At 38.3% G+C, this 12,526-nt stretch overlaps 1 protein-coding gene and 1 long non-coding RNA gene across 2 annotated transcripts; both read left to right on the top strand.

Annotated features, from left to right (window-relative positions):
* The first annotated feature begins 57 nt into the window (after nucleotides 1–57).
* On the top strand, nucleotides 58–1,337 carry LOC126589836 (uncharacterized mitochondrial protein AtMg00750-like). The gene is made up of 2 exons (XM_050255267.1): nucleotides 58–934; nucleotides 1,100–1,337. Exons 1-2 carry the CDS (start codon nucleotides 705–707, stop codon nucleotides 1,260–1,262), a joined length of 393 nt encoding a protein of 130 aa, XP_050111224.1. The 5' UTR covers nucleotides 58–704; the 3' UTR covers nucleotides 1,263–1,337.
* A 7,074-nt stretch (nucleotides 1,338–8,411) lies between these two features.
* LOC126589838 (uncharacterized) lies at nucleotides 8,412–10,442 on the top strand. The gene is made up of 3 exons (XR_007611952.1): nucleotides 8,412–8,919; nucleotides 9,084–9,297; nucleotides 9,957–10,442. It is a non-coding gene; the product is annotated as an uncharacterized LOC126589838 (long non-coding RNA).
* The last annotated feature ends 2,084 nt before the right edge of the window (nucleotides 10,443–12,526 follow it).

The raw sequence follows: 12,526 nt of genomic DNA, 5'->3' as shown, positions 1-12,526 counted from the left end.
TAGCCGACCCCACTTAGTGGGAAAAGGCTTTGTTGTTGTTGTTGTTGTTGTATGAGATGTATACTCATACAGAATTTTTAAGGAGACGATATTCAAATGGGTAATGATTTCCGCTTCTGCACTTATTCCGTTGTTTATGCCCGTTGATTCTTCTTTGATTAGCTTACAGAAATTACAGTTAAGCGTTACGTTTGTGTGCTACAACAGCTCCCATTGTAATCTACTCATATCATTTATCATGCATGACATTTTCCAATGAACATGTAGGCATTGGACTTTTCATGTTTCATTTATTAATATATAAACGAACTATGTGATATTATAGACAGCTACCTTATCTTCTTCCCAACAAAAACAAAAACTAGCTTATCTTGCTACATTACTTGAGACCCACGTTTATTTTGTTGATTTCTGTGGTCCAAATTTTGTATATAGCAGTTGTTATGATGCAAATGTAAAACCATGTTAATTAACCCATAAACTTGAATTCAAAAAGTAAATATAAAAAGTTAAAAAGTTTAGAGAATATAACTGCAGTGGTGTACTAAAAGATGTTGAACAAAAGTGATTATATTTTCTGATCATGCAGCCCTTCGATATTTCTTAACCAAGAAGGATGCAAAGCCCAGACTTCTAAGATGGATTCTACTAATGCAAGAGTTCGATCTTGATATTATAGATAAAAAAAAAGGGTTGAAAATGTTATGGTGGATCATTTTTCCAGATTGGTACATGGCAGGGATGCTGTTCTTATCAATGAATCATTCCCAGATGAGCAACTATTTTCCGTTGTAGAAATCCCATACTTGGCAAAGCAGTTTCTGTCGCTGGAATGGTCAAAACAACAAAGGAAGCGGTTTCTATTAACTGTGAAGCAATACTATTGGGATGATCCCTATTTATTCAAGCATTGTTCGGATCAGATCATAAGAAGGTGTGTGTCTCACTCTGAAGTTCATAGCATTCTCACTTTTTGTCATTCTCATGCTTGTGGAGGTCACTTTGGTGCAAAGAAGACATTGTTAAAGGTATTACAAAGTGGATTCTATTGGCCTATGTTATTTAAGGATGCATATGCTTTTTTCATTGCTTGTGATAGGTGCCAAAGAATGGGGAATATTTCTTCGAGAACACAGATGCCATTAACCAACATTTTGGAAGTTGAACTGTTTGATGTGTGGGGAATCGATTTCATGGGCCCGTTCCCTATGTCGAATGGATATTTGTACATCATTGTGGCAATAGATTATGTCTCTAAATAGGTGGAAGCAATGCCTACAAAAACTAACGATCATAGGGTTGTGTTAAACTTTTTGAAAGAGAACATCTTTACTTGATTTGGCACACCTAGAACGATCATTAGTGATGGTGGTTCTCACTTCATCAACAAGCCGTTTGAAGCTTTCATGAAGAAGTATAACATTACTCATAAAGTTGCTACTCCATACCATCCTCAAACAAGCGGACAAGTTGAAGTTTCAAATAAAGAAATAAAGCATATTCTCGAGAAGACAGTGAGTCAAAACCGCAAAGATTGGGCCAGTAAATTAAGTGATGTATGTTGGGCATATAGGACAACTTTTAAAACTCCCTTAGACATGCCTCCTTCTTGGCTTGTCTTCGGGAAAGCATGTCATCTTCCAGTGGAACTGGAACATCGAGTATTCTGGGCATTAAAGAAGTTGAATTCCGACATCAACCAAGCAAGGACTTTGCGAAAGGTTCAATTAAAAGAATTGGATGAATTGAGGAATGATAACACGTCCCAATCCCGATGTCTGAATAACAGCGGGATGGCCACATGCTGGCCGACACTCAAGGGTGACATTAGCCATTTAATGAATGCATATGCCAAGAACATGAGAAACATGCATATAAATTTCACGCGAACTACGCAATGTAATATTCAGATACAAACCTTACCAAAATTAAGTAATAATATTCAGCCGTTAATAAAATGATAGTGATAATGCATGACATGTTCAGAGCATACATCTAATTCATAATACAAGCGGAAGGTATAACAGAAAGTGTTATTACAAGAAATGTCAACAACGTAGAGGATGACACAGAATCACTGGTAGGGGAATGCCTCGTTCCTAGATCTTGAGGGGGCGCAAAACAAAACATGAGTAGACCAAGTTGATATCTAAGTAATACTAAAACAGTTAACTTCAACGTACTAACCCCAAAAGTTTATGAAAACCCGGTAACATAATATGTAATAGGTTTTCCAAAAACCCTAGCATGCCTTAAAACTTCAAAAAACATATATCATATATAGTGTGCTAAGCAGTGGTATCATAATCTCCCAAAGGCAGTATCATTCACCCGTAGGCCCTACATAACCTGACCGAAGCCAATTAATGATTTCATTTGCACGTAGGTAGGACCATATCTTCATTCGCCTGTAGGTAGGATCATTCGCCAGTAGGCAGTATCATTTGCCCGTAGGTAGATTGTATGAGTAACCACTAAATAAGCACAAAAATTATTGAACATAATATTTCCAGAATATAATATATATATCTCAACGGAGCTCAGCTCAAACATCAGATTTTAAATCATGTTCATAGTATATAATCATCATATATACCACAAAGAAAGTCAAGTTGATAAAGCGTGATAGTTCATAAAGCGTGAAACCAATTTACTTATAAACGTTTCATAAAACGCAACCATTCAATCATTTTTTTCATGTATGCATTTCTAATAGTAAAATCGTGCATTTTGGAAAAGGTCCACTCACAGATACTCCGTAGTCAAAGAACCATGCGAAATAGGAAGAACGGAAACACCACTAACAAACGCACCTAAACACATAAGGGTCCATTTAATAAAACTCTACTATAATGATTGAATTTCATAAAACAAACGTCATAAACAAATTCAAGACGTTGAAAAACATAAAGGGAGACCTTGGGTACCCCCACGCACTGCCGCCCTCACGTGATGCCACAGGGCGGCGGCCTGGACGGCCATGCGTCAATTTGGGTCACCGGAAAGTTGGCCGAAAAAGTCATCGGCGCCACCGTGGAAGGCAGCTAAGCACATTATCTCTGATGGAGGTGCGTATGCTCCATACGCAGGCCAAAGCAGGCACTTATGAGCAGGCTTACGTGCCGACTAGGTTCAAGGTTGGGTTGGTTCAGTTCTGGGTTTTTTGGGCTTGGTTTTGGTTTGGGTTTGGTGGCCTGGCCCAAGGGAATCTGGGTTGGGTTGCAAAGGTTTATGGGCTAGGCCTATTGAGCCGAAGGCTTGGGTTGCAGAAATGAGTTTAGGCTTGGTAGCCCGACGCAAAGGTTTGGATCGATTTCTGGGATGGGTTTGGATCCGAGTTTGAGGGTTTGGGTCGGGTCGATCCGGTTTCAGGCCAAGGGTTGTCCGGTTTCTGGGTAATGTTTCAAACGCTCATAACTTCTTCGATACTCAACCAAATCAAGTGATTCAAAAATGAAAGTTGTAGTACTCAACGAGATGAAGAGAATGGTACCTTGCACGACAACTAACTTGCCATGGTTTGGCTGGAAAACGCCTCAAAAGTTGCAGTGCTTGCCAAAAAACTAAACAAAGCTACTCTGAGCTATTTTCTTTGATTAACATGTATGTACAACTTAAAACAAGCTTTGATCTAACCTTAAAACACATCCCAAGAGTTTTTAGAAACTTACCTACGTCAGGAAATTTACAAAGTACGTCGAAGATCGTCAGGGGAGTATGCACTGTGACTATCACGGTGGAGTACCAACTTGGCCTGGGGTTTTCAAGGTCTCAAGTCTAGGTGGTGGTGGTGATTGTTGTGTGTTTGATTTTCAGAGAGGGGAGGGAGTTCTTGCAGAGAGCATTCGGGGGAGAGGGGAGAGAGTTAGAGAAAAATAGAGAATGTGATGGGGAGAGAGAGAGAGTTAATAAAGAAAAGAAAATCCATGAAGTGAGAGGGGGGGGGGGGAATCCGAATAGGGTGAAAGGGTAAGGGGACAAGAATCCCAAGTGGGTCCCCTTGTTTCGTAATTTAAGAATGTAAAAGACAAACTGCAAAATATTTGAAAACGATCAACGGTTCAAATGTAGAATCTTCGTTATACATCCGAATTTGAATCCGTTCGCATCTACATTCGTGATGATAAGTACATTAAGAATAATTTAATAAAATTAAAACTACACGTTTCGACGAGACAGTCAAACAAAGTCAACTCAAGGGCAAAATGGTAATTTCATAAGTCCGTTAATATGAAAATACATCAAATCTGGGACGGGGTTTCACAAATGAAGCTTATGAGAATGCTAACATTTATAAAGAAAAGGCAAAGATTGCTCATGACAAGGCTTTAATTCCCAAACATTTTGAGCCACATCAAAAGGTGTTATTGTTCAACTCAAGGCTTTGATTGTTTCCCGGGAAGCTGCATTCTAGATGGTCTGGCCCTTTTCTAGTTGTTCAAGTATTTCCACACAGAGCAGTAGAAATTCAAGACATAAAAACTGGTTCCATATTCAAAGTGAATGGGCATCATCTTAAACCATATTTAGAGAATCTAGAAACTTTGTCAAAGACCAAAACTATTGAGGTAGCATACCTTAATGATCCTCCATTCATTTGAAGGTTGCTGAGTCTGGCTGAAGACTTTAAATTTAGCACTTCTTAGGAGGCAACCCAAGCATTCGATGCATGAAGATGGAGCTGGTGTGTGCGGCAAGTCTCGTTTTAGCGATCACTTAGCCAGGGGAGTTCTAAAACTACTCTTTATGTTTCATATTATTTTTATTCAATTCTACTTTTCCTTGCTTGTTTAACTCATTGCATGCCTTGTATTTCACTTCACATTGAGGACAATGTGATATTCAAGTTTGGGAGAGGGATCTCATTTTGATAGTTTTTTAGTTAGTTAGTTAGGTTTTTTTTTTTTTTTTTTTTTGTCAATAAACGTAGGCTCTCTATTTTATTAAATTCTGGAACAATCTGTTGCCGTTTCTGAGTTTTGGTTTGCGTTCCGTTCTTTAATTTTTCATTCTGAATCCAACCATTTAAAGAACGTTGAATTCTGCCAACTAGTTTGCAAGATATATGTAAAAAACTGAACAGAGGTCAGAAATTGGTTATTACTAACATGAAGTCTTCGTTTTCAAGTCTTAAATTTTAGTTTTTGTTAGTTGTTCTATTGTGTCATTAGTGTCTAAAAAAATTCATAAAAACAGAAAAATTAAAAAAATATATATATATTTTTTCTCTTCTCTCAGTCGTGTTGGCTAGTCCTTTCCAAATTCAATGATAATAACTTGGTTGCTACTTAAATATGGTTCTAAGAAATCGATAAGCATTGTTTGTGTTCTTTGTTTGATTCTTGGGTTAGCTATGCTTTATATGATCACTCTTTACACCCTTTTCATGTACATAGCCAATGTTAATGCAATTGTTGCTTGCTTAGAGAATTATATGCGGATTAAGTAATTATAAAGATCTCAACGAACACTAGAACTTGCTTCAATATCTCTCGAGGTGAAATCCTAAGTCATGTAACATTGGGGAGACGATTTTGGCCATTTTTGGACTGTTTGATCCTTTCTATACCCAACCTTTTGTGTTATCCCTAGTTAGCCATTTGAAGCCAAACACATAGCTTTTTCTTCCATCACCACATTAAACCCTACCAATTGAACATGTATTAGCCATACCTTATAGCTTGAGATAATACCAAGATTATAAAAGAGATCAAGCCCGAGTTCTACATTTAAGAAGAGGCGTGTACCGAGGTACCATGTGTCATATTACTACTCAACTTAAAAAAAAAAAAAACAAAATGAAAAGTTTGAAATTGTTCCATTCCTACAACATGAGTCGTGGACGCCAAGACTCATATTTCAAAAGAGGCTCGACCAAATTACATATGAAGAAGTCTTGGTATATCTCAAGTTCTAGCCAATAACCTAGCCTAACGTTACAACCTTTGTAAAGTCCATTTGATCTTTGGTATTGCATTGATTTACATTAGTGGAGAGATGATATGAAGAGCAAGCCTATGAGGTTTGATACATTCATTATCCAGAGATCACTCATATCACACTTGTTTCCATATACCTATCCGAGTTGCAAGCGTTATGCTAATTATTGGCTAGTCATATACATAATGGAAGAATGGTTGTGTAAGGTGTTGTAACTTTTGAATCATGAGTAGAATCCTTACAATGTTTCTCTATTCTTTGAGCTATATTTTACAGAGGAATCTCTTTGGAAAGCTTATATATTTTGTGTTTGTAAAAAAATATATATATTTGGAGTCATTATTGTGTTTGCTTGAGGACAAGCAAAGTCTAAGTTTGGGGGTATTTGATATAATCATAATTGCATACATTTTCATTCCCCTTATTTTAGATTCTTGTTATGTTTTTGAGTGAATTTAGTTTGTTTCACTTAGTTTTATGTTTTTCTTAGATTTGAAGGGTGAAGATGAAGAAAGAAGAAAATGGAACACTTTTGCGATTGAAATGAGTTTGGCATGCTGGAACCAGAAGCTGTTTGTGCAGATCAGCCAACTTTACGAATTAAACTGTACTTCCTCAGAATGAACCATCTGTTCAGCCTTGTACCATTGGAAAGATATGGAAGTTAGCTTTCAGAGGAATTTTACGGTTCATGATTCCAAGTTTCCTAGAAGATGTTATAATGATTCTTGTACCGGACGTCTGCCAGCAATGCTTATGCGGGATTTTGCAAAGAGATTTCAGAGTTACAAATTTTAATAAAAGGAAACGTGCGGAGTAAAAGGAGAGCTATTAGAAGAGCTCAAGACTATCCTAAAAGGTTCATAGTTAATATATTTACTAGTTTGCTGTGCCACATCATCAATATTCCAATCCCAGTAAGAAGAGAATTAAAGAGTCCCATTTAAGTAAGGATTTCAGACTTTTATATAAAAAGGAGACAGAGGGATATTTTGGAGAAGGTTTGGGGAACGTGATTTTGGGAGTCCAAGGAGCAAATGAGAGATCACAGCCGCCAACCATCTTTCATATCCATCTTCATCGTTCGAAAGTTTTTCGTGTTTTTAAGATTTTTATTTATGTTTTCGTATTCTATGAGTAATTAAACTCTTTTTCTAGGGTTAGGATGATGCTCTAGCATGGATGTTGATGGTTTTTAATGTTATTCATTGGATTTCTAGTTTCTTTCAGATGAATGCTTAATCACTACTTGAATTGCTACTTTTTGTTTGAGTTCTCTGATTGATTACCTTAGAACTTTGCATCTAGTAAGATTGGAAGATGAATTTGAGGCTGAACTAGCAATATAATTCAATTAGCTTCTTGTTGTTTAGTGTGTTAAATTACAATATTGCTTGACAAAGAATAATGGTTCGCTTGGTTCCCTTGTTTTCTAAAGCGTAAAGAGTCATACTTGTTAAATTTATGCCATAATCAGGATAGACTGTATGTTAAGATATACAATCTCTGCCTGAATTTGGAGAGAATCATTCACTTAAGGAAAACTATGGTCTAATGTGCTTGACAAGGACTTAGATATGGGAATTATCATCTAAAGAATCGAACGATCCGTTGAATGCATTGAAACCTAAACCTGATTGCTTTTGGTTGATTCTGAATCCCTAGACTTTCTCCATTGTTTGTCAAATCTCAATTTTCAATGTTATCATCTCATACTACTTTCTGTTTACTTTTCTTTTTAATATTGTTTTCGTTTGCTTAAAATCAAATATTCATTATTCTCTACAATTTCATTGAAATATTTAGTTTAGATTGAGTCTGTCTAATTGGTGTTTGTTTAATTAGATTTTCTTTAGGTTATCAAATATAGATTAAGTAAGAATCTTTGTGGGAACCACACTTGGACTTGTAAGCCATTATATTCCGATATTCTTGTGCACTTGCAAGTTTACACCAGCCATGATAAAGTTTGTGTCTTTTGTATGTTTTGATTCACTATATGATTAGTTTTCTAAGGATTTGAAATGAACAAGGGAGATAAGGAATGTTACAAGTTTGTGATGGCTACAAGGCTATGCAAATGCATGAGCCATATTTTGATTTATATAGAGAATGTTTGCAGGGTTTTGGTACATTGTCAACTCACAAACTTATCTCTAAATGTGCTTGGAGACAAACATGTATTATGAATTACGAACCTAGATCCTCTCCGGATCTAAAAAAACTGAGCCTAAGGATCAAATGATCCGGGATGTTGAAATTTAATCCAATGGCTACAAATAGGGGGCCCTCTAAAAGTTATAATAATTATAGCCGTTGGATCAAATTTCAATGGCCCGGATCATTTGATCCTTAGGCTTATTTTTTTAGATCCAGAGAGGATCTGGGTTCATGAATTACACCAAACCTTCTCCAAATTTAATCATAGCCCTTCATTGAAATTTTTAAGTGATTTAAGCTGGAGTGTACATTTGCCCCTCATTTACACAAACAAAAGCTTTAAGAAAAACTAGTCGTTAGAGTCAAAACCCTTGTTCTTCCTCTTTCTTCTTCGATTATGCAGCAACTCATTACTTGGAGCTTCACTTGCTGCCTTCGATCCTTGGAAAAGCAATTTAGGTTCCAACAGTTTTCTACATAGCAGTTCCATTCAGTTTTCAAACCCCCCACGCCCTTTTGTCGTAAATTCTCCGCTTCATTTGTTCAGTTACAAAATCTTGATCTTTGTACATCACCCAAGGCCGGCTCCCAATTCGAGCACTCTTCTCCCCTCTAATTCTTCGTCTTCGTTTAGAATCAGGTTGCTCTGACTCAGCCACCCCCGCCAGTTCGGAACCGCCACCACCGCCCCTTGTACTAGAAGGACAGGAGAGATACGTTTTTCACCAAAGAAAGCATTTTGTATACGTCCTTTGGCATGCCCGATAAGGTTTCTCAAGTTCTCTACAACACCGGCCTCGGCCAACTGTCTCTGGTCAGGTGCCAAGTTCAGTCATAACCTTAATTTGTTCTTTCATTCCTCAATTTTCTCCGTCCAAGCAATGAAAAATCGAACTGGGTTTTAAGATTATTGATCCCAATTTGTGAAATCGCATCAAAGTTTGAATTTTTTAGTGATAAGTTTTGCGTTTTTGGGATTTTAGGCTGCTAGCATACGGTCTATACTTTCAGGGAAGGATTGTACCTTCAAGGAAGGATTGTTCTTTCAGGGAAGGATTGTTGCAGCTGAAACTGAATCACCACGTTCAGGGAAGGATGTTGTTTTGATCACTGATTCCCCTCATTGGGTTTTCATTGCAGTTCAGTTTTACAGTAAATGCAATTTCGATACCTAAAGCTTAAGAGAAGGTCGACAAGGTATGTTTATAGAGCTATATGTCGTGTTTCCTTTGAGTATGTGATTGGGCTTTTGTCTCTCTTCCATTTCAATCATCCGCTTCCCTTTCAATTTTCATGGAAAAAAAAAATTAAATATCAAATTTTTCCGGGCACAGGTTCATTTATAATCCCTCATATCTGTAATTGAAGTTTGTAGGGTTTATGCTTCGATTTATATGGCTGGAAATAAAGTTGTTGCGATGGAGACCTCCCTCACTCTCTAAAACCCTAAACGGAACGAAACAGAAATCCTTGCCTTCTCCTTTTCCATTGAAGAGTTTCAATGCTTACTTTTCCTACGTTTTTCTCATTGAATTTTCTTTCAATTGTAATTATTTAAATGGGATTCACACATTTACCGGAAATATGAAATTGGAAAATTTTTCAATACTGGGACTGTGTGACACAGTAGCCAATAGTCAAAAGGGCATAGATTGGATTTGTTGGACTCATTTTTTACTGCCTCACTGCAGAGAGTATGACTTCCCTCTCCAACTTTTTAGTGATCGCTGTCCACTTCGTCTAGTTATTTAATGCCTTAATCTTTTGAATGCTTCTTCTTCGCTTTTTGGTCCATTTTTCGATTTTTATACTGTATTATTTGTTCCCTATATATGACATTTTGTATTTTCTTGCAGCTTAAGTCAATAGGATTTTCATATGACTGGGATAGTGAAATTTCTACAACAGAACCAGAATATTATACATGGACCCTGTTATGCCTTGGCCTGTTCATCAGTGCAGAAGCAACATTCAGATTATCTCACCACCAATATACAGACCTATAATTGAACAGTTTAAAATACAAGACATAAAGACACCAAGAGAATTACGATGTTCGGCAAAATCCTGCCTACGTACGTCCCCAGAGAGATATTACTCTTCACTATGAGAATAACAATATAAGTTACACATGAGTTAAATCGACATAACCCAATCCCGAATCCCTTGTACACCCACTCACGGAATTTTCCCAAGAGCCTCACTCTCCACAAGAGTTATTTCACTAGAAGACTTTTAACTCTAGCTCTCTTGATTTTCTCTCAACCCATGTTCAACCTTTCCCATGGGAGAGCCGGATGCTCTCCCCCTTGGATGCTTCCATGATGCTTGCCTTCCCACTTTCCAAGCATACTACAACAACAACAACAACAACAAAGCCTTTTCCCACTAAGTGGGGTCGGCTATATGAATCCTAGAACGCCATTGCGCTCGGTTTTGTGTCATGTCCTCCGTTAGATCCAAGTACTCTAAGTCTTTTCTTAGAGTCTCTTCCAAAGTTGTCCTAGGTCTTCCTCTACCCCTTCGGCCCTGAACCTCTGTCCCGTAGTCACATCTTCGAACCGGAGCGTCAGTCGGCCTTCTTTGCACATGTTCAAAATCACCGGAGCCGATTTTCTCTCATCTTTCCTACAATTTCGGCTACTCCTACTTTACCTCGGATATCCTCATTCCCAATCTTATCCTTTCTCGTGTGCCCACACATCCCACGAAGCATCCTCATCTCCGCTACACCCATTTTGTGTACGTGTTGATGCTTCACCACCCAACATTCTGTGCCATACAACATCGCTAGCCTTATTGCCGTCCTATAAAATTTTCCCTTGAGCTTCAGTGGCCTACGACGGTCACACAACACGCCGGATGCACTCTTTCCATCCAGCTCGTATTCTATGGTTGAAATCTCCATCTAATTCTCCGTTCTCTTGCAAGATAGATCCTAGGTAGCGAAAACGATCGCTTTTTGTGATCTTCGCTAGATTGCTTCGGTCATTAGTGTGGATAAGTATATAAATGGATAGAGATAGGAAAGCAAACACAAGATGTACGTGGTTCACCCAGATTGGCTACGTCTACGGAATAGAAGAGTTCTCATTAATTGTGAAGGGTTTACACAAGTACATAGGTTCAAGCTCTCATTTAGTGAGTACAAGTGAATGATTTAGTACAAATGACATTAGGAAATATTGTGGGAGAATGATCTTGTAATCACGAAACTTCTAAGTATCGGAGTGTGGTGTCGTCTTGACTTGCCTTATCTGTCTCATAGGTAGATGTGGCATCTTCTCTGGAAGTACTCTTCCTCCATCCAGGGGTGGTATCTTTAACTGGTGGAGATGCACAAGGTAATGTATCAATTTCACTTGAAGCTTACTTATAGTTTCAGGCTTGGTCAAGCACGATACAAACCATGTAGTAGGAGTCCCCCAAGTCGCCGAGCTAGGGGGTCTGCTGAAAGAGGTGACAGACAAGGTAAGCAATCAGAGCTCCGACTGATTGTTCACCTTCTCCCCATCTTGCAGCAGCATGAAGGATAAAGAGAAGAAAAATGAGAAGAGATGATATGAGATACTTTTGCTTTTGAAGAAGTAACTTTCCACAGGCTTATTCTTGAACTAAGCTGGAGGGTTTTCTGGTTTCCTCCAGAGTATAAGGCCGACTGAAGAATTTGAGGGTCAAAACAAGTCCATCAAATCTAGAGTACGTTCCACCCTGCTGATATGGGATACTTTTGCTTTTGACAGAGTAATGAATGTATCGGCACGTGTGCTGTTACGCTTGTCTCCACATGCTTCCTTGTATCCTTCGCACTTGCCCTATCTGTTCCTCAAGCAGATGCGGAATCTTCCCTGGAAACATAAGATGTTGAAGATGAGTACTCGAGAGCAATGCCAGGTAAGTAATCAGGTAAGGGGTTCCAGGCAGTCAGTTCCTGGCTGGAAGCTTGATTCCAAGTGCTGACTGATTGCTCTCTTTCTCCTTGTCTTGCAGGTAAAAACAAGGCCAAAAGAAAAGACAGGGAAAAAGCATGATATGGGATACTCTTGCTTTTAACCCTGATGATATGAGATATTCTTGCTCTAGTATAGCTTGTTTGCAGAGGTATTATCGGGGGGAAAGAAAGCTGAATATTTCGAAAGGCTTCGTTGGGAGTGCCCTCTCAGATATGATGAAGGGTTGAGCATTTTTGCAGGTCTGCCTGTCCGTTGGGGATGGAGGTCGACATATATATGAGTCTCCCTAACAACAAGTAGTAATGCTATTCCTTTACCCTGCTTGGTCATAGCACGGTAGTGGGAGCTGCCAGTTTCACATGTTTTAACTCTGTCAGAGCACTTTGAAAAAGTGGTCTGTGGTATCTGGCTCTCGAGATTCGGAGAACGATGCCTCTTCGATTTTTGAGAAAGCAATCATGCTGGGGGTATGA

The sequence above is a fragment of the Malus sylvestris genome, chromosome 11 (assembly GCF_916048215.2).
Source record: "Malus sylvestris chromosome 11, drMalSylv7.2, whole genome shotgun sequence".
NCBI classification, from domain to species: Eukaryota; Viridiplantae; Streptophyta; class Magnoliopsida; order Rosales; family Rosaceae; genus Malus; species Malus sylvestris.
This window is presented reverse-complemented; position numbering and strand designations above follow the sequence as displayed.